Consider the following 23,764-nt stretch of genomic DNA (forward strand, 5'->3'; position numbering starts at 1 on the left):
TTCACATTTATAATATGATTAAATTACATAGTTTATATCATTTAGATTATTAGTATAAAATAAGTTATAATTAGGTTCAAACACAAAGAAGCGCAATAGCAGACTTAATGAAATATATTATCTATTCACAGTACAGTATCTATACACCTGATTCAACCTTAAGAATCCAGCTCAGGACTTATATATACATAAAGAAAGAATTTCTCATTCCGCGCGAGACGGCATGATCGCGTCGAGTTTTCACCATTCTTCGCTTTTAAATTAAATAAATAATGCATACAATTTGAGCGCTGTAAACTTTGGAGGTGTAGGTACTCTTTGCCGTGTTCACGCTTGCCCGCTGGGAACAATAAAGGAGTCCGGCCGCTAAAATGACGCTCAAATGTGAGTTTATGTCGGCAAAGTTTTTTTAAGGCGCTATGTAGCCTACATTCTGTAATGGAAAACTATAATATTTTCTAATAGAATTCTATAATAGCATATATAATAGCATAGCTCAGCGCAGATGGCGCTACTGGTACAACTAAGGTACACAAACATTGCCGATGGAGGCAAAATATATCAATTTTCAATATTGTTGCAGATTTACGACCAAAAATACCTTCTACGCAATCGTGGTTCGAGTTTAAAGGAAAAAGGAAGGATTTAGTGGATCATCCTGAAAATAATAACACTATTTTTAGTTTATGTTCTGCATTATTTGGTCAACTGTAGTCATAAACTGATATAAACTAGATTTTGACTGAAGATCTTACCTGTATGAAGTCTATATATTAATAAATCTTCACGTGTGAAGTGTTCCGAGCTTCTTATCGGCCGTTCACTAGCTCGAAAATTTTACAGCGTGAGGCGTATTCCATAGTTTTCGAAGTTTTATTTTATTTTAATATATCGGCACCCGAATATGCTACATTGTTGTATATTTTCACAAACGAATGCTTACATAATGAAAGGATTAATAAACTACTCTAAAATAAACCGTTTTAATCGACATAGCAAAAGGCGGGAAAGGTTTTCTGTACCTAACATACAGTGCTGTACTCTGGCGGGATAAATGTGCAGTAATACTCCCTATTGATAAATAATATAATATTGTAAACTAAAACTAACAGATAAAGTAACTGTTAGATAAACCAGACTGAATGTATTTGTCAGTTAGCCCTATCCTTGTGAAACAAAATTTATTAATGCTTTCTTCTTGATATCAAGCAGCAATCTCAATTCTTCATTACTTCAATACTTTATCAGCGAAGCGATGAAATACGTCCAAAAGTAAACCAATAAAAAATAAATACCTCTTCTTCTTCACCTGCGCGGCAGACGCTTATTAGCGATATATAATATCCCAAGCTGATAACAGAATATAATTGACTTTAAATAACGAAATAACAGCAAACTCGCAAACAAAACATATTTATACAAATCAGGATGGTCTTACTCCGTGCGTTATAATTTATTTTACACTTTCATCTCCCAAAAAGCACAGTCTATAGCGCACTTGGTGCTACAACATGATGTCGTAGAACCAGCTACGCCGTAGATGCGTAGGCGTATTATCGTAGCCCTTCTACGACTATCTACGACCGCTTCCTGTTTAGGCAGTCGTGAAATCCACGCGGGTTTTCCGTTTAAAAGTTACTAATTTTAGTAACTTTTAAAACGGAAAACCTGCGTGGAACTATCTGTCTCTCTCAATTGAGCATTTACCTCGTGGCTTCCTCTGCCATAGAGCGTCGGAGCCCAGGGTCCGCTCGCATTGAACCGAAAGGTACCAGATTCGGAACCTACACGTCTTTGAGTTTGTACGACCTCTACTTGCTTTCTGTGAAGAAAAACACCGGCGTTATTTTATAGTTTTATATATATCATATATAGTAACTTGTGCCCGCGGCTTCACCCGCGTTTATTTCGTGCGTTCGCTCATAAAACATTATTGTCAACATCTCGGGTTCTACGCAATGTATTGCGATCTAGTAGTTTTTGAGTGATGCGCAAAATAATATAAGAAAAAATTAACAAAAAAAAAATATTGGCTTCTATTATTATCTCCTATGTACAGACGCAGCCCAAAGTTTATGGCAGCATTAATAGCAAAAATAAATACCTCAATAATATGAGGAGGTTGTTAAGTCCGTCGGCCTATGACCGAAAGGTCTCAGGTTCGAATCATACTATGGGTTTGTATACCAATCTGACTCATGTATGTATAGCAATATCCATAGACCACCACTTGCTTCCGATCCGGTGTCCTTCACAAGTGTGTATGTGACTACTTGCAGATAGACGTCGGTAGGTAGTCATAATTATCAGATACCTTTAGGCGAATTGAATTAAATCTAAAGTGTTAGCAATAACACACGCGAGATGATAATTAAGCAGCATTTTATAGCATATTCAAAGGTTGGCTCTCGTAGGCGCTGTAGTTCATTGTCATACTTCTAAGCCCAAATTTTGAATAGTCACTAGACTAGTGCCTAGTAGTGCCAGGTGACCACATTTTGTGGACATTTGCATACAACATTAATGGTAAATAACCCGGTATACAGTCTTAAACATTTTTTATTACAAAACCGTCCGTTAACGTTTTTCTTGGGTTTAAGTATATCAAATCTAAAAGTTTAATTGCGTTCGCCGAGAGCAATAATTGGATGAATTTCATGAGCGTTTTGAACGCCGCCGTGGGCTGTCATTAGTGTTTATTAAATTGTACCATACACAGTAATCAATTTAATTATCCTATTTTATAAATAAGTAAAATACTGATATAATGTTAAAGTACTGAGACGACCTCGGTGGCGCAGTGGTAAAGTTCTTGCCACTGAACCGAGAGGTCCCGGGTTCGATCCCCGGTCGGGTCATGATGGAAAATGACCTTTTTCTGATTGGCCCGGGTCTTGGAGGTTTATCTATATATATGTTATAAATATAAATATATATGTTATATATATATAATATAGTATCGTTGAGTTAGTATTCCATAACACAAGTCTCGAACTTACTTTGGGGCTAGCTCAATCTGTGTGATTTGTCCTAAAATAAAAATAAAAGAAAAATAATTTTATAAATGTTCAATTAAAAAATATATTTCTTATTAAAAAAATGTGCGACTCTAATGAAACGCTACACGCCACGTTCATAAACCATTTAACTAATTTTAATTTCAGTCGAGAAATTCACCCAAATGTGTTTGTAACGATTTTTAAAAATACGCTATTTTGTCTAAATGACAGTTTTTTTTCACTAAACGTTTTATTTGATTTTTCATGTTATTTCGGAATGCGAGATTTTTTCTTCAATTGTTTTAAAAAATGAACATATTAAAAAATTCTCTATGAATAATAAATCTAGAAGCACGCCAAATGATGTTCGAAATAGGAATCTCCTTTCAAAAAAGTTCAAATATAGAAGCCGGTCAAAAACACTGTTTAGTAATAAAACTTTTTCACAATATTTTTCTTTTCTTTCTGACCTTTACTATCCACCCTCTCCAGAGCTCTGTCTTAAGGTGAATGACCTCGTTAGAACAGTAATGAGTTAGTTAACCGTACGATTGTTTTAATACAGAACCTCGCTGTGTAATAGAGGCCATTTGTAGACGCCATCTTGTAAGAGGGCAACCAACATTGACAAATGTCCTGTGTATTATTACTATTTGATTCTAAGAAAATCAATAAGTAAACATTTCGTTTCTGTGGTTTATTTACACTATTTAAAACTGCTCTCAAAATTTCAGAATTCCAAATTCTTTATTCAGCTTTCATTCATTATGTATATCAATACATAATGACTTATTGACGTCAAAAGTTTTTCACTTGACTTCGGCGATTAGTTTTCATATTCATAGCATTAAAATTATTGCACCGATTTCAAATTGCAACAAATTCTAAACAAATATCATAACTGGCCACTTGGATACACTTTATTTTTATAAATGCATTAAATAACTTGTAATAATGGGGTAGTTACACGACCCCAGGGCAAGGGTGGCGTCTGTTACGATACCCGAAAATGTTATGATAATACTTAATTGCAAATTTTCTGCTGAAGTAATAACGCCTATTTTACTGTCTAACGCATTGTAACATTACTTAACATATGCGTCCATTAACTGCCCTACTTTAATAATTATTATCTGCATACAATTCGTACTCGTATCTCTACTGCATACCACGAAACAGGTTGTTAAAACACTGTGGTATCGGTTTTTTATTAACATTTTCAACTAGGAAGTAGATAGGAAGTAAGTATAAAAACCAATGGAGTCCCTACATAAGTATAAGAGAACTGTCCCATTGTTCTGTTGCGCTCAGTCGTATTGATGCCCGTCAACAGACGTCGCGTCGTATGAAGTTTCAAAGTTGGCACATCGACCTATCCAAATTTCTTGCAAACTAAATAAATAAAGAATAATAAATAAATATATTAGGACACATCATACAGATTGAGCTAGCCCCAAAATAAGTTCTAGTCTAGACTTGTATTATGGGATACTAACTCAGCGATACTATATTTTATAACATACTTACTTAGATAGATAAACATCCAAGACCCGGGCCAATCAGAAAAAGATCATATTCCATCATGACCCGACCCCCCGGTCGGTGTTATTTTTAACACCGCCCAACTTAAATATCTTTATTGCAGTAACTTTGTTCTACAGGGTATAATGAATGAATAAATAAATGAATATATTAAGACAAATCACACAGATTGAGCTAGCCCCAAAGTAAGTTCGAGACTTGTGTTATGGGATACTAACTCAACGATACTATATTTTATAACAAATACATATATAGATAAACATCCAAGACCCGTATCAATCAGAAAAAGATCATTTTCCATCATGACCCGACCGGGGATCGAACCCGGGACCTCTCGGTTCAGAGGCAAGCACTTTACCACTGCGCCACCGAGGTCGTCATGTCACGTCAAACTCGTCGTTATTACCGCGCCATAGAGGTTCATGCAGGTTTACTTGATGCGCTGTTGACTGTACATGAACGAATGTCAGTGTTAGCACCAACCTGACGTTTCAACGACTTTGCAGCCACAGAGTATTAACGGTGAAAAGTTGTGGTGATTAGCCGAAGATCGTGTACAGTGGCCGATAGTGCATTCGCAACATTAGAGGTCGTCTACGCATTGCTAATCTCGACGAAGAAGAACAGAGTAGCTCCGTTGCGACAACCACCTAGGTGAAGCCTGCTTATGTTCGGCTATACCTAGATTTAGCTGTTTCGTTACGGCTTGCAGCCGGTCGCTGATGGACCTAGGTTAAGCCGTAATCCTTCCGGCTGGACCTATATAGGTGTAGCCTGTCGCTAATTGTTACTCCTGATTATTTTTGGTTAGACCTAGGGACCTAGCCATTTTAACCATTATCATTGCGGCTAGACCCAGGTGCCTAGCTCTGCTACTAGGATTTCTCTTCTCCGCATAAATGTTTGAACCCACAGAGACATCTATCCATTTCGTAAAAAAGTACTGCCATGCAGAGACACCTAGTGATAAAATTATAAACTAAGCAATGTATGTTGTTTTTAGTGCGCCATCTATTGGCAACGGAGTTACCTGTTTGTTATTTTAGTTGTTTTAGCTGCATATGGAGAGCATAGACAAAAAATTATATCAGTCTCAGATCAATAGTTCAGTCTCAGAGTTTTCAGTTCAGTCAATAAACAAGGATAGATTTGTTTTTTTTTCTACACCTACAAAATGTCATGCCTGCAAAGAAAATATTGATTTTTATTTTGTGCTAGTGATTTGGCTCAAATAGATAATTGTTTCGTGTATTTATTAGGACATTCAAGTGAAAAATGTATTACAAGCTTATATTGATTAGTTTTGCTGCTACGTGTTTGGTATCTGCATCGGTACGTATCTACCTTTTATTATCAAAAATCCTTGTCATGTTTACAATTCAGTTTATTAGCCAATATAATAAATACGATTTGGACAAAGACCCTACCCCTGGTAGGGTACCCTTTACAAAGAGTCAGTTCAGAGATTGATGATATATATAAAATGGATGTAGGTAGCTCTTCGATGTAAGTAGGTACCTATACCCTTCGTGGAAAGACTAAATCGATACCTGAATGACCTATAAATCGGTATAAATGTATTTTATCTTGCCTTTGGAATTATCTGCTTACAGGCAATGTACTTATAGAGTGTAAAAATAAATGGCTACCATGACAAAAAATCGTTCAATCTCAGCTAATAAATCAATCCAAGCTCTTTGACATTCTATTTCCTTTTAAATATGGAATTAAACAATCTGAAATATATGATTATTATATGTTGTCTGTAAAGTTATTCACCGATTATTTTCGGCTACTGCTCTGAATGGTACCTACCTGGTTCAACGGATACCATTCTCTTCAGAGAGGAAATGCAGCGAGTGTGAGAATTATTTATGCTATTTTTACATTTGGTAAGCAAAAAGAAGTCAGCCTAATAATCATTTGGCCAACAAATAATAATTTTATAGGCAAACAAAAAAATCAAGCAGTTATTCTTTTTCCACAAAAATCATGATCAATTTCAATATAAGCAGGCCAGCAATATAATTATTTGACAGCAAGATATGGCCACCAAAATAATTGTTATTAAATTTGGTACATAGGTAATTCCTTATACTTAGTCTTACTTCTAACTTAGTCATAGTGTACTTTAGACATAGGGTACTTTTTTCTTGATATTTCCATGGGAGCACAGCGACAGGGCGCAGCCAGTAAATACATATATTTTCAGGCCCAGTCATATGAAGACAAAAGATGCAAATGTGTTTGCCCCAGCCCTTCGGCAGTTCTCAACAACACGGCCAGCACTGATCGCAGGCTCTACATCGCTAATGTGCAGCCGGATAGATGGTACAATATATATTTTTAATTTGACTAGTTAATTCGGTTATTTTATTTCTGATATGTTTGCGGCTGACCCTACGTACCCCTGCCAATACCCCTGTTAGTAAATTGCAACTTGAAGTTAAGCTTCAAACTATCAAATACTGTTGAAACCCTTACCTAACACTAACTTTCCTAACTTATATTATAAATGCGAAAGTATATTTGTTTATTACCTATTCACGCTCTATCTACTCAACTAATCTTATTTAAATTATGCATGTATGAAGTTTGGAAGTATGGAGAAGGACCCAGAGTAGCATATCCCAGAAAAAAATAAAGGTTCTTGTGGGAAATTTATGCGGGCGAAGAATATACCACCAAGGTATAACCAACTGAGCCCAAATGAACTTAGGTCTATCTGCAGCTAAACTTAGTTCTAGCCAAATTTTGGATTTAGCTGTAACATATAATTTTTATTATGTGCAACTCCAATCTTAGGCCTCAGAAACAGTAAATAATTTTGGCTACATTCATTGTCTTATTCTATTAACATAGACTTGTGGCAACATTTCAGCAACTGCGAAGTTGTGATTCTACCCAGAGTCGCGGATGACATACGCGGACACGAGCAAGAGTTCTGTCCGCTATGTGAGTGCAAGTATGAAAACCGGAACACTACTATAATAAAGGTCAGTTTTACCATATATTTGTCGTGTTGTTAGTTTGTACCTGCAAAAATGTGTCTGCCCAGTCGTTCTGCGTCAAGGCCAGGCACACAGTCATGCGGCCAACTGATGGTGCGCAGTCACCGCAGTCTGCAACTGCAACAAGCCCACAAAGTTGTCATCGTTTGTGGACCAACTTTGTGGCTCATTTTCTTGGTCACAACCTAATTTCACTGCCTCTCTCTCATCATACAAACCGGAACAATGCAAGCATCCGTTTGTTTGGAAATAATTTCATTATGTTATAATATAAGTTTCATTTTAATAATCTGTTTCTTTTTTCCTTCTTTAAAATTGCTATGTAGTTTCTAGTATATATATATATATAACTTCTGGTTAGTGTATTTTCTTGGAACACTCTGTTCTTTGGCTTGGATTTCACAATTTCTTACTTTATGTTACCTGTGGAGACTTTGGCTCTCAGTTTCCTACTCTTTTTTGTCTGTTTTTGTTACTTAGCTGTAAATCTTTAAAAGTAATAGTAAATTCTAAATAGTAATAAATAAATTTGTGTATTTTCAATATTTTTTTTTTCTTGTCTAGGTGGTGGTAATCATCGTGATTTGGGTGATAATGCTGCTGGTGGTCTACATGGGTTTCCTGATCTGTCTCGACCCGCTCATCAACAAGAGGGCCAAGGCGTCGTATCAGGAGCACACTAATGAAGACGTGAGTATTTATGTTATTTTGACAAGCATGACCCGGGATTGGCTCCCGACGAGGTAAATCCTCAATGGTTTACTGAACAGCCTTGATTTATTGGTCACGCGTTGAATGCAAGATCTCTTTCAAAAATAATTGCTTGTGTCAGGAATTACATTTTTGTGTGGATGTTGTATATTTTTAGTTTATCTTTTCTGTTAATATTAAATAATCTTTGTTCATATTAGGACGAGAGCACAGTAAGTGGGCCCTCGCAACCGATCGGTGCCCGGGGCAACGTCCTAAACCGCGTCACCCACCAGCAGGACAAGTGGAAGCGGCAAGTGCGCGAACAGCGACGCAACATTTACGACAGACACACAATGCTCAACTAGCCGATTGCCGAGCCCTAGGGCAGTGATACCGCGGAATTGTCCGTCTAACGGACTTTTCCAATGTTTAATCTACAGTAACAAGCTTACTAGACTTAGGCTACCAGGCGACCACTGTTTTTTTTTTTCATTAATTAATGAAGCTAATTATTAAAAATACCTTAGCGAAAGTCTAGTAAGGATTTTCTTTCTATAGATATAATATTGGATATTGTCATAAGGCGCAATACACACCAAAGCCGACATTTTGGCGGCAACTTTTTCATGTCTTATAAACAAAGTTGCATGTCAGCCGGTCACTTTTAGTGTATATTGGGTTTAAACATTCCTATCCACTAGCAAAGCAATATAAGGTCCGTGTACACAGCACGGTTGTATGGAATTTAAAATATCGCCGAAGTAACTTTGGTTTTCAGTAATATTTTCTTATATGAATATTCAGAAAATTTACAACATATATACAACAGTTAAATAAAATCTTCTCACTGTATTCTCCATCTCATAATTATTTTACAAAATTTTAACTTGTCAATGATCGTATCTATTTAAAGTTCCATTACTATCACACATTTGTCAACCGACCAGCGCACTATGGTTACAGAACAAAAAGACAAAATTTAACACTACATATAATTCTTTACACATATTGCGGTATTTCGGTAAGTACGTTTCTTTTGGTGCAATAAAGAGTATTTGTTCAAGTATGTGTTGGGCTAAATGTTGCCTAGTGGATATGAGACTTAACTCTTTCGCGGACGATGGACGCCCGGACTACATAAATTGATGACAGAGCTGATAATGTATCACATAACAAAAAATAAACATGCTACTATACCAACCTATAGAATACTAGGTACTAAAAATTTTGTAACCTATACAGGGTTACTGGTGTCTAACGCATAACCTTCCAAAGGCGCATAAAGTAAATAGAGACTAACATCTTTTGTTCACGACTTTTCTCTAAACGTAATAAATACAATTATATATATTTTTTAGTTTTAATGTCGTTGCTAAAAAACGTTAATTCTATTTTGGATTCTGCTACATAACGCTACTGTACCGTCTCGTGTTGCTTGGCTATTACATAGAGTTAAGATGTGTAGAATCGCAAATTAGATTTTTTTTTCATGAAAAAGAACTACTGATTACTAAAAGTCGTAGAATAAAAGTTGCTTGTTTTGATGTACCCAAAAGGTCTTTCGGAGGTTTTGTGTTTGATACCAGTAACCCTGTATACTGAGCCTAAGTACTCTATTGTTGGTCCAGTATGAGTAACGCCCCATTGTTCAGTCGCGCTCCGTAATTTTGACGTCCGCGGAAATATAAGTTTCGATTTACGTCAACGCACACCTCAGTGTACCCTATACAAAATGTCGGAGCACAACGGAGCTACAACGTATTGCGTCGTCGCAACGGAGCCCGTCTGAGCAATGGGACTTGGCTCTATTGAAATACAGTCTTATTTGAGAAAATAGAAAATAAATGAAGGCGGTGTGTCCTCTCGACTGGCAACCCTGAGTCATTTGGTTATCAACCAATCTTGGCCTTCAAATATCATACTGCAGTGGCAAACAAATATTATCCGTTTCCTGTTCTTTATACACAAGCATGTAATATGGATGAACCCGGACTGACAGACATTTTGATATCTACCTACCATTTTTATTGTTAAATGAAAAAAATGTTTAATTTTGTATATAGGTAAGTATATTACCTATATACAAAATTAAAAGGTAAGTATATTACCTATATACAAAATTAAACATTATAAAGCTTTTAAAAGTGTTCCCCAAAATGTTGAACTGGAATAATCTTGTTAAACAAAATGTGTATTTGTTAAACATGTCAATTGGTAGTATTTAGTATTTTTTGTAAAATTTTGGTTTGACATAAAATCTATACGTCTCCTCTGTTGGCGAAACATTGTTCACAAATGTATGCCACAATGCAAAAAACGATTTGACAAAAACACTTGTGTGATAAATCACTCAATTGATCGAATTTTAATTTTTTTTGGAATCATAATGTTCAATATCGATTTTCTAAATTGTGACAAACATTTATATCGATTTATTCACAGACTATTAAAATACTAACATGTGATAACAAACATAAAAACAAACTATATATAACAATCAATAAGCGATCTATTATCATTCAATCTTCTATACTATTATTATAAAGAGGGAAGCTTTTGTAAGTTTGTATGTATGAGCGGATAATATCCGAAACTACCGAACCGATTTCAAAAATTATTTCTCCATTATTTAGGTACATTATTCAAGATTGCTATAGACTTATATTTCATCTCAAAATTCCCACGGGAGCGAAGCCCCGGGCAACATCTAGTTTAACATAAACCGTTTAGAATTTCATATGCATTGTCACCGTCCATAAAGTTTATAAAGGGAATTGCCTATCGTCTTGCAAAACGCAGTTTTACAATATATTATTGTGAAGTCACGATGTTAGTATATACTGTCTGTGTCTAATCGGAAATTTTAAATACACAAAATAGTGCTTATTTGTACAGTTACTTAAAAAAAATGTTCAGCTACTAAGTTGCTATACTCAAAAGTCATTCGTTTATTTTATAATAAATAGATTTTTTAATAAAGTAACACGCGCTGACTTCTTTAAAAGTAACCTGTTTCCCGGAACACTGATCTTGACGCCTGGTCTACAACTATATCCTTTCCAAAAATATATATGTATATATCACGTTTGCAAATTATATTTACAGTAAGTAAGATGTGTTTTGAAATAATGTATTATTAATGGAGGAATCCTATTATTATTATAAATGTTTGCATGTTTATTACTTTTTCATGCAAAATCTACTGGAATTGTTATGAAATTTGGTACACGGGTGGAATATGACCTGGAATAATACATAGGGTACTTTTTATCCCGAAATTCCCACGGGAGCGAAGCCTTGGGGCGTAGCTAGTACTATATACATATATAAGTCTGTAATTCAGCTCGACTGACTTGAGTCTGGTTGGTCAACTTTATTCGTAGTTGATGATTTGAAGTAACAAAATACTGTTTAAGTATTGTATTTGAATAGTTACATTAATAATAACTGTATATCATTATGTCCTAAAATCATACTTTGACATAGTATTTGTCATAAATATAGAGGACAAAAAATAGGTTAGGCATTCTTTAAGCTGAAGTATTTTTGTCTCGTTCTGTCAATATCAAATATTGTATAGTGCGATAGTGAGAAAAATGCCGCTTATGAGGCATACAGTGTTACATATTTCATTACGAATACTGTATTAGTCATAAACTTTACTATGCTAATTATATATCAAATTTTTGAATACAATATATAGTAGCTGTTCCCATTCCACATAAAGTTGAATAAAGGTAGGCTGATGATATAATAACTATTATTATTATATGCTAACATAGGTAGTCATAAAATACAGGGTTACAGGTATCTAACGCATAACCGACCAAAGGCGCATAAGGTATATACGAGACTAACATCTTTCGTTCTACGACTTGTCTAAACGTTAACATTAAAAGTAAAAAAAAATTGTATTATTACAATTTTTTTTTTATTAAAAAATTGTATTATTACAATTTTTTTTTTAGTTTTAATGTCGTTTCTATAAAACGTTAAACTCTATGTTTAAACATTAAACTCTATGTTCGATTCCGCTACATAACGCTACTGTACTGTCTCGTGTTGCGTGGCTATTACATAGAGTTAAGATGTGTAGAATCACAAATTAGAAAAAAAAAAACTACGAATCACGAAAAGTCGTAAAAGTTGCTGATTTTCATGTACCCAAATAGTCTTTAGGAGGTTTTGCGTTTGATTCCAGTATACAATTTATTCACTGTCACTGTATTAGTCCATGATGTATTATATGAGATTAGGTATCTGCTTTTGTAATGATGTTCAGCATCCTTTTCTCTTAAATAAGTATGTAGGTTGTCTGTGCGCCGCCAGTATCATGAGTCCAAAACCGATGAAAAAAACAATATGTTCTTTTATTAAACACCTCCCATATTATTTTGCCGTCGGACTCAGCATGCGGACTTTTTATTACCGCACGGGAAAAAGCAGCGATGTATCAACATACATCGCTGTTTTTTTCCGTGTGTTAATTTCCGTGCGGTTTTATAACTTTTATTTGATTGATATTGTATTTTAGCCTACGAATAAGTAAATTTTAGCCTAATGGAAAACGTTCAACGTTATCTTAAATAACGTTCGTTAATGTAATCTCTAGAAACTGGTTTTAATATAACCAGTGATATTTCTTCCTTCTAAATGCCGTCTGCGTTCTCGGATATTAAATAAATAATTATTCACTAAATATAAGTATATTAGTGATATATGCACAGTCTGTCAAGATAGTGAAGGAAATATGAGGGCGCTGTCTCCTGTGGACTGGTAACATTGGGTGTTTTTCAATCAATCTGGTGTTGCAATCCAAAAAAAAATCAGTAAAAAATCCGTTTTCTTCATTTTCTTGACAGATTTTAGATTAGTTAATAGTTAAGAAGAATAATATTTTCTGTTTTAAGTACAGGCGGAAAATTTACATTTTTATTTGTGTAAAAGTGAAAATATGAGAATATTGTGTATCTCTCTCACACAAATGTATTGGTCGGACTTCCGTCTGAACTTATACGAGTATATATTATTTAATATTGTAAAGTATCTAATTGCTTTTCGATAATTAAAACAATATATTTTGCAATTAAAGTTTTTTGTATATTAGTAGATATTTTGCTTCCGGATGTAAGATATTAATAATCTGAATTGTATATGTGAATTGTAAGGTAGTTCAGTGTATAAATAAATTTAATTAAGTTATCGTATTAAATAAAATTTGTATGAACGAGGCATACCTATCATATTACCAAAGCAACATACAGTCTCTAAAATTGTAGAAAATAAATGTTGGCGGAGACGGCCGAAAATTGAAAATAAAAAGCCATGAACTCCTGGCTGGCAACACTCGGGTGTTTATCAACCTGTCTTGACCTTTCTTCGCCATTCATACTATAGTAAAAATCAGTTTTCTTATATTTGTGTGTTGTTATTTATTAGAGGTGAAAATTACCGAAAGTTTCCGTAACTTTGGAAGTTTTCATAATAATTTATTTTGTTTACAATAATATCAATGACGGTTGCAAATGGTATCTTGCAAGTGAATTTGAAATATAACCGTGCCTAATTGTAGAATATGTTGGTATTTTTGTGAATTTCGGCAATTGTTCAATGAAAATGGTACCTATTTGAAAGTTGCCAGCAATTTCGTATATTCAATTAGGAAATTTTCCTGGTAATTTTCGTCTCTAGTTAATATTTACATCAATACATTTATTAACCTGATTATGTAATGTAGCTGTTAGTGATGATGGCTATTCAGTGACACATTTTTATATGTATGTAAATAATGAATCATTTATTCGTAGTTTGGTATCCAATAAAAGGAAATTCAAAATATGTGTATTTTATTTGAGAAACATTGTTTTAAATCATGTGTTTCGTTACCGGACACTTGTGCCTACTTGTTGAGCCCTGAAACGTGCACACATATTGCGTATGCAACATATACACCGCTCGATTTTATAGGAATGCCTTCTTTATTTGACCTTGATAAGTTTTTAAATAATATAAACAAATGGGTGAGTGGCTGTGAAATGTCAATAAAAATGAGAATTTTGTGATTTTTCTATTTTTTCTTTCAAATTATGATTTGGTGATGAAAATTGATAAATTTCGATACCACAGTACAAATTTATTTTTAGTGCGTTTCATGCCAATCATGCAATATAATCATCAACAAAGGATGGACGTGGATCCCACGTCCATTCTAGATTATAATTAACTGCCTGCTTAACATCAACCCTCGCAGGGAATCGGCACCTCTCATGGAAATAGCATTTACTCCGAAGTACTTATTAAATCCATGGAACCTCTACCATGAGTTACTATAGAAACGTACGTGGATCACCAACCAGTTACATTTATTTGGTTGAATAAGGTAACGTCATATCATATATCACTATAAAAGACTTGGCTGTATGGGCTAGCACCCTTTGCTTCCTCAATAAAACGAGGGAATAAACCAAAAAAAAAAATATATCACTACGGTCAAAAGAGATCAATGTCAAAAGTGTCAATGTCACAAGTGTTTTGACGGTTTGGTTCGTGGTTCGTGATGTCTTGTGCAAGACATGAAAACACACTATTGATTTTATAAAATAATTATCTTCACCTTTTCTCCGGCATAGTCTCTGTCTCATCGCTTGTAATACCTAATAATAAGCTTATCGTCATGTCTGCTAAACTACACGAAGCCCAAGAACACTGCAAAGCTGCTGAAAAATTGTGAGTGAATAGTTTTTAAGCTTTTTGAATAAGGCAGCACCCTACGTTTACACCAAAAATCTATATATTTTAGTTTTTTTTATTTTATAGAATACTAGCAACCCGACCCGGCTTCGCTCAGGTAAATCCATAATTAAAAAGTAGCCTGTTACTCATGAAGGTTTCGTCTTTATCTCTGTGCCAAATTTCATAAAAAAAGGGCGCAGTAGTTTTAGAATTTATTCATTACAAAGAAAAATACAAATATTTTTACAATTTTAGCATGGAATGGAATGGATTTGGTATTAATTAGACAAAAGGCATAAATTCACTAGACAAGAACTGTTGACAAGTAGTCCCTAATCCACTTGGGTAACTGACAACTAGATTTATAGGTACTTATTTGATACTAGCGGTTCGTCCCTGCTTCGCTCTGGCAAAAACAACAAATTATACAGCTAAACCTTTCACAAAATCATTGGTTAAACTATCTTTTGGTGAAAACCACAAGAAAATTTATGCAGTTGTTTTTGAGTTTATTATGAACAGACAACAGATGAATCCAATATTTCGTGTGACACTTTTGACCTACTTGCACAAAGTAGAATCTGGCATATAGAGTTGCAGAGCTGTCCTACATGTGGGAAAGTTGGCCACCTTAACATTTTTTTTTTATTAATACTTCAAGCATGTTTAATCTAAATTTAGCTCAATGGGAAGCAAAGATTAGGTCTGTGATTTTTTTTATTTAGCAAAGCAAGTGTATTTGCTTTATTACGACAAACAGTTAGCTATACAGTTTTGGTGATTTTTTGTGGATATTTATCCAGAAAAACAGTTACAGGTTATCACTTAGATCTGGATAAATAAACCAGTTTGTCAGCGAAAAGCAAATGCACTCAATTTGCTATAAGCAACAGCTCCATAAACAAGCTCAAAAAATTACTAAAATATGATTACTGTCAATGAAAGAAAAGAAAAGAACTCTTTCCTTGAAGTTAAGACAGTAGTCATATTTACTAAATGTTTCTTTATATGCTTTTATTGCGAAATATTCACATTAAATACAATAAATGACATTTCATGTAACATATTTCTTATTTATACTAGCATTATAATGATGAAAGATTTATGTAAATTGTATGTATGTAATGTATGAATTCAAGAACTACTCAACCAATATTGATGATGTTTGGCACAAAGGTAGCCTTATCTTTCAGAAATTATTATGATTTGAATTCTGGAATTGTTATGACAAATATAATCATGCCAGATGTGCTTGCAGCTTAGCTTCATCTAAAAATACAAGATGTTACTGCAACAAAAACCTTATTTTGTTAATTGTCTTTTATAGACCAGATTGTCTCAATATGACAAATAAAAAAAAAATATTTTATAATTTTTAATCACCAGCTACGCGAATTATGATCATTTTGTGCAAATATAATTAATTACAAATTGTGTACTAATTCTAAACATTTGTCTCTTTCATCTCTGATTACTCTGATCTTCCTGCTTAGTTTAGTGTGCATTCAGCTTATAGGCGACTGTTTTACCCAATGGCGTTTATTTTGGTGCAGTCAACACATCAAGCTATTCAAATTCGTTACTGCTGCATTTGGATGCAAAAATAATTTGGCTTGCGGTTGTTCTATCTACATAATATTCCTATTTTTAATTATATATTTCCTATATTTAATTTCCGCGCATTTATTAATTTATTACATTTGATGTTGTACAGTTTTCTTGTTGACATGGATTTCCATAATATCGTCAAAAGCCACAATGATAGATACATTTTAACAGGGTTCCATCAAAGATATTTCATTTTTTATAATTGTAATAGCTACAACTACTCTCAACAACAATAAAATATGTTACAATATTTTTGTGTTTCTTTAGCCAATATTGGCTAAAGAACTTGATTGCGAGTGTAATCTTAACTATTAATAACTCTCTGATATTTTACTTAGAACGAAACATATATTTTTATAGCCTGAAGACATCGCTACTCAAATGGAAACCAGATTTTGACTCAGCTGCCGATGAATACAGCCAAGCTGGTATGTATAATTTGTATAATTCCGTTGTTTACTGTTAGTCTGTTAATTAGCTAAATTCACAAGTTAGACAGTTCCTCGTTCAACACTAGGAAGTGTTTGTTTAACTTGCAAAATGAACTGAAATTAAAAAGTAGTCTCCAACTGATACTATGGGATCCTGGTTTTGGCCGAAACCGAAACTTTTGCTCAGTATCTTTAGCAAAGAAAAAAGATCTGATCCACTGTTTAGATAGATATGAAAAGTCGAAAGTTTTCTTTTCTATTTAACTATATATATTTCTTTCGGAAATTGTAATATTTTATGTGATTTGTGAAAAAAATATTACCCTAAATAGTTTATAACACCGTGTAGATATTTGAATGCATTTGTTTGCAGCGCAATGTTACCGCATCGCACGCGATCTGAACATGTCTAAAGAGTGCCACCTAAAGGCATCCGAATACTACAAGAAGAACCGCGCGTTTTTCCACGCCGCCAAGGCGCTGGAAAATGCTATCATTGTCTGTAAAGAAACCGCCAGCTCCGAAGAGGTGTGTTAATAATAATTATTATTTATTATCCAACTGATAATAATAATTATTATTTATTATCCAACTGATAATAATAATTATTATTTATTATCCAACTGATAATAATAATTATTATTTATTGTCATTGTATATCAACCTGGGGATTCGCTCCCGTGGGAATTTCGGGATAAATAGTACCCTATGTGTTATTCCAGGTTATTTTCTACCCGTGTACCAAATTTCGTAACAATTGGTCCAGTAGATAATGCATGAAGAAGTAATAAATAAACAAACTTACTTTCGCATTAATAATATTAGTTGGGAAAAGCTTAAGCATACTTTAAGCTAAAGTATGTGTGGTCACTATCGCACTGTACAAAATTGGCTTGACAGAACGAGACGAAGCATACTGTAGTATGCTTTATTTTTTGTATCAATTTGAAACAGGGTTTGGCTCTGAAAACCTGCGCAAAACACACGAGCGCTGTCGTCAATTCATTTTATTGATTAGCGAAAAATAAAAAGTTGTTTATATGCAAATTGTGTTATAACAATTAAGATTTTGATTTAGATGTTGAAGAATTACATTATAGAATCATCAGTGAGAGAATGAATAATTGATTTCAAGATTTAGAAAAACGAAGTAAATTTTTAGGCAATATTGGTATTTGTCAAAACGCGCTGTATTAATCGTACCTCCTTATGACGTAATCGGCAGGAAATAGACATTCTCATAAAGTTTGGACTCTAATAAACAAATCCAAGAGTATAAAATCAGCCTAGCAAGATGAGTTCGTTGCGGTGATGGTGTAACAGTTAAGACACCCGCCTGTGGATCGAAAGGTCCCAGGTTCGAATCCTACACGTGCCACATGAGTTTGTATACCAATCTGACTCATTTATGTTTTCATCGACCACCACTTGCTTCCGGTGAAGGAAAACATCGTGAGGAAACCTGCACACTGGTTGATTATTAACTTGTGTGTGAAATGGAGAAGACAATGGCAAACCACTATATTATTAATGCCAAGAAAGTTGTTGTGTGTGTTTAATTCCACGTAATGACCACGACCCTCAGCCATGAGGAATACGACTATGAAGAAGAAAGATGAGTTCATTAATATGTATTCTATCATTGGGATTTTTTTTACAATTATTTTTAGCATTCAAACTAGTAAAATCAGTAAATCCCTTTTCAAAAATAAAATGTGGAGCATGTATGAATGACAGTAATGTAATGTATTGTGTCGTTGCGGATTTTAAAGTAAAAAAAGATTTTTAACGTTACGCTACATACAAAAATGTGTACAAGTGACGCAGGTTCCCCGCGGAACGGTCACGGACGCACTGGCGGGCGGCGCACGCGATCGCGGGGTGCGACAAGTACGAGGGGTACGCGGGGTACACATGGATGTATTGATATCCAGGGTCGGAGCCTGCACGCGATTTAAATTTAAAATTCACTTATGAGACCAAAAAAATAGTAAATCTCGCAACTGACAAATGATCAATTAAAGTGACATTTAATTATTGTATTTAATTATTTCGAACAATTATATGTATTTTATTTTAGTAGTGAAGTAGGCAATAGGTAGTTGCCAAGGTCAGAGAATTGTAAAAAATATGTATAATCTAAATAAAATAGATATATTTAGGATCATTACGATAATTCATAGACTGTAACAATGCAGCTGGATAAATACGAAGATTTAAAGTTGGTTGGAAAGTCCATTTTCAAAAAGTATGAAATTACAAAAATAAATTTAACCATCACAAAAAAAAATTGTTAAGAAATTTTAATTTTCATTTAAAAAATCATCACCATAAACGTAATATTTAATTTAATGTAGCTGTCGAACAAACATATCTTTCTTCGCGAACATTTTAACACGTTGTGACGTCACTTGTTCGCATCATTTAGTCCAAAAATGTGTGAATTTTTTTTTGTCATATCTTTGAAAGTTTGTCATTATCACAGTATTTTTTTCCACTGGTGTTTCTAATGATATAAGAGCCTTCGAATAGTCGTCAAACCAAAAATTTGGCAACTAGCCGCCTATTCACACACTGTCCGGTCCGTTGCAGATCTGCAACTTGGCGATGGAATCCTCTAAATTATACCAACAGCACGGCTCGGGCGACTCCGGCGCAAGTGTGCTGGACAAAGCGGCCAAGATCATTGAGGAGAACAGCCCCCAATTAGCCGTCAAGCTATATCAAATGGCAGCTGACGTCTCCTCGGTTCGTATATATATTTATTTACTACTATGCTGAGCCCTCGTGGAGATTTCCTGATAAAAATTACCCTATGTGTATTTCCTGGTTATTTTCTACCTGTGTATCAAGTTTCATAATAATCGGTGCAGTAGATTTTGCGTGAAATAATAACAAAGATACACATATACATCCACGCAAACTTTGGTATTTATAATACTAGTGGTTCGCCGCGAAATTAGACCTTGCGAACACAATATTTTTTTTACAAAATTGTCAATATTTCAAAAACGACTGAACCGACTTGATACATACATACCTGAATTGATACATACATACAAAAAATGTATTTTTGCCACAATTAGAACGTTAGATCTCGCTCACTTCGCTCGTTCGGTCATTTAAAAAGTAGAATTACACATTTAAAACAAAAATTTGATAAGTTTAGGTGTCCAAATCGCATTTTTTCTTGTACTCAGGTAAATTTGTTTGATTTCAGACTGAAAGCAGCCAGCATCAGGGATCGGAGTACATTAGCAAGAGTTCCAGAATTCTCGTACGGCTTCAAATGTAAGTCATTAATGCCCGCGGCTTCGCCCGTGTCCGGGATCCGGGGTCCGGGATATTCGAGATGAAAGGTACCCTATGTCCTTCTCCATACTTCAAACTACATTGTATGCAAAATGTCAAGAAGATTTATTAAGTAAATAGAGCTTGAAGAGACAAACTTATTTTCGCATTCGCATACACACAATCGAACTAGAACGCGAATTGAACATTGCGCAGTTTGTATGAGAGCTTTTGGTTATCGAAATGAAAAACGAGCAATGTATGCCGAACCGCCGATAGTGTATACCTATAGTCCGCATTAGGCCCACTTGCATATCTGGTCGGGTTACAGTAACTTTAACCGCGTGGATGTCGCTACTGTTTGATAAAATTTTATCAATTACTTTTGAAAATCCAACTAGTAGAATCGAGATACTTTTTCCATTTTCAAAAACAAAATTTCATTTGAAGCTTGTATGACAATAATTGTGACGTCACGGATTTTAAAATCAAAAAGCGTCTCTATAATATACTTTAATGAGACGGAAAAATAGTAATTAATAAAACTTCATTAAATCTTTCTCTCTCTTCATCTCTTCTTAATCAATTAAAGTGACATATTTCATTTAAATAACCACGTAGATATAATATATTATATGTATTTGGTTATTTAAATAACTTTTATGTGTTTTAATCTATAACCAATAAAGTAGTCAGTTTTGATTAGAATTGATAACTGTAACCGATATTCAACCATACACAGAAAAAAGTGTAGAATTCGTCATACCTTTTCGCTAATACAAGAAAGATAAATGCGTGTTAGAAAAAGACGAGAAGCGGGTCTTAAATTTTTTTGTCTTTTAGTTTTAAATTAGCATTGTTTTACTCAGGTACGATCAAGCCGTGGACAGTCTTCGTCACGAAATCGGTTTCCATCAGGAGGCGGGCAACATGGGTGCGGTGGGTCGATTGACCGTCGCCATTGTGCTTGTGCAGCTGGCGAGGGGGGACGCTGTGGCCGCCGAAAAGGCTTACAAGGTAATAAATAATTCCAAGGAAATCTAGACTTGTTTCCTCTTCATGTTTTAACCCCAGACGCAAAAGAGGGGTGTTATAAGTTTAACGTGTGTATCTGTCTTGTGTATCGTAGCTCCCAAACGGATGAACCGATTTTCGTTTAGTTTTTTTTTTTTGTCATAGATAATTTTATCCCGAGTGTTCTTAGCCATATTTCATGAAAATCGGTTCAGCCATTCAATAGTTGTAGTGAAAAGAATATTGAAAGTCGGGGTTTTCTTTAATTTGTCTCACAAATAAACTTGTAAATAATCCAAACTACCCTTTCTACTTGCGTGGGCGCTTCTCCTTCCTACACCCCTCTGGTGCCTTGCAGATCTAACTGTCGGCTCCTTCTGAAACTCCCCTTCGTAATTCTTCCATATACTCTCATTCCTTTTCTGTTGAAGCGGTCAACCTTTCTCCAAATGGAGTCAAAGGTCTTTAAGAAAAGAGTTTAGGAACTGTTGAGTTTGTGAAATGTAGACACCCCGTTTGTCATAAAATTTCATCTAAGTGTTCCTTGGAAAAAGTATCTTGACACACAGACAGACGGACAGCAAACATGTCTTCCTTTTTAACCTATTGAAGGTACAGAACCCTAAAACAAACTCAATTTAGGAGTGGGGGAATAACTGCGAATTTCCCGAGATGCAAACGATCGAGCAACTTCTCCAAGCGTATGACGAAGAGGACAGGGAGTCCGCCAAGCGTGCGCTTGCGTCGCCCTTCATCAGGAACATGGATGTGGAGTACGCGCGGCTGGCGACCACTATCCCGCTGCCGGAGGGCATTGAACTCGCGCCCAAGGCCGCCGTGCGCGAAAACGCCGCACCGTCGTACGTCAGCGCCGGCGCAGGCGCTGCGGTAAGTCTTTTTTAATGCCGACATAAATGCATGAACATTGCATAGTTTGTATGAGTGTTTTCATTGAGTAATTTAATTAAATTGATTTATTTGTTTTATTTGGCTGATGTGTGATAAGTTTTGAACACGTTATTTTAGAAGTACGGGGGCGATGGCGAGGAATCTCCCTACGAACCGGTGACGTACGAAGAGAAGAAGGGTGAAGAAGATGATCTATGCTAAATCGTCCAAAGTTCGCTGTTGGGAAATTCACAAATAGGAGGTCGGATCCGTATGGGATAATTATGTGTGCGGTATGTTAATTGCGTTGTATTCACTCATTTACAACAAACCGCGTAATCGGCTATGATTCGCGTAGATATTTACTTATTTATGCTATTAAACAACAGCCATGTTCGCGTAGGTTTTGGCGATGAAACGAGCCGGCATCCAATCAATGAAATACAACTTTTCTTTAAACCAGTCGGGAGACCGATCTGACATATTAATTGACCTATCAGCAGAATTAGCGTGGAAATGGCGACGTTTTTATTCTAGACTTGTAACAGACGTTTAGACTTCGTTTTTCCGACCGACTAACAGAAAGCGATGCACGTATTTAATAAAGAAGGAAAGCCGCCTTGCTTCTCTTTAATTTGTACATCTGCTTTCCTTTCTGTCGTTCTGGTCGTATCATATAAGTCTAAAGCTCAAAGTTGCTGTTATTTGATGGAGCACTAACAAATAGGGTAGGTTGCCTGTTGTAAATGCATTCACATAATGAAACACGGAAATCGAATGTCACTTGTATCAATTTTATTTATAATAGTAACATTTAATATTTTTTACGTTCTCAAGTATAATCAAAACGCTTTTTGATGTCCAACGTTTGTGACGTCACTTGTGTCACTGTCATTGTCATATCTTTTTGTTTTTGATACATGGAAAAAGTATCTGATTTGGCTAGATGGCAACTACCCTATTAGCTATACTTACCTAGTTAGAAAGTAGCTTATTACAAAAAAAAATGAACTTAAGCAATATATAGGAAACAATGTGTTATTAATGTCATAGAAGTAAGGTTATATTAAAATGTTTGTTAAGACAATCTGTGAGATATTTTAGACATTTTTAGACAAGTAATGAATTTGATGTATTACGCAGTCCCCCCCCACACTCAATGACGCGGTGTCGGATTTTTGACATAAGCCTTGTGAATAGAATAAGGGTGTTTATATTAATACTCGATTGCTATAAATTATGTTTACGCCAAATCTGTTGTTAGATACATGACATTTTTAAATTTTACTACATGACATTTGTAGAAGTAATCCTTACTTCAATCTTTCACAATGATGACGTTTGAACCCAGAGGTTCCCTTTACTGTGTTTTTCTTTTTTAACAATTTTTAATTTTCAAAGCGAAAATTAGTTGGTGTTTAAGAAACAATTGACGTTATTTCTAAGCACACAAGTATAATCATGAAAACAGTTAAAACGGGCCACACATCAATGTCTTGACGACGTGGCCAAACCGTTTATCACTTTTTCCAAATTTTAGCACCATTTGATTTAT

The 23,764-nt window shown here is 34.8% G+C and overlaps 2 protein-coding genes across 3 annotated transcripts; both read left to right on the forward strand.

The window, feature by feature from the left end:
- The first annotated feature begins 5,678 nt into the window (after positions 1–5,678).
- Positions 5,679–9,724, forward strand: LOC128682993 (uncharacterized protein CG1161-like). The gene is made up of 5 exons (XM_053768103.2): positions 5,679–5,873; positions 6,754–6,872; positions 7,423–7,537; positions 8,117–8,242; positions 8,464–9,724. The coding sequence occupies exons 1-5, from the start codon at positions 5,817–5,819 to the stop codon at positions 8,608–8,610; spliced, it is 564 nt and encodes a 187-aa protein (XP_053624078.1). The 5' UTR covers positions 5,679–5,816; the 3' UTR covers positions 8,611–9,724.
- Positions 9,725–14,778: 5,054 nt separating this feature from the next.
- LOC128682990 (gamma-soluble NSF attachment protein-like) lies at positions 14,779–23,216 on the forward strand. Of its 2 annotated transcripts, none has more exons than XM_053768097.2 (8): positions 14,779–14,971; positions 16,946–17,013; positions 17,390–17,544; positions 19,609–19,764; positions 20,237–20,307; positions 21,177–21,324; positions 21,964–22,209; positions 22,348–23,216. In XM_053768097.2, the coding sequence occupies exons 1-8, from the start codon at positions 14,919–14,921 to the stop codon at positions 22,429–22,431; spliced, it is 981 nt and encodes a 326-aa protein (XP_053624072.1). In that variant the 5' UTR covers positions 14,779–14,918; the 3' UTR covers positions 22,432–23,216. The 2 variants fall into 2 exon arrangements, with proteins under 2 accessions (XP_053624072.1, XP_053624073.1); XM_053768098.2 differs by having other exon boundaries at positions 14,789–14,971; positions 22,351–22,573.
- Positions 23,217–23,764: the final 548 nt, after the last annotated feature.

This window comes from Plodia interpunctella, chromosome Z, assembly GCF_027563975.2.
Source record: "Plodia interpunctella isolate USDA-ARS_2022_Savannah chromosome Z, ilPloInte3.2, whole genome shotgun sequence".
NCBI classification, from domain to species: Eukaryota; Metazoa; Arthropoda; class Insecta; order Lepidoptera; family Pyralidae; genus Plodia; species Plodia interpunctella.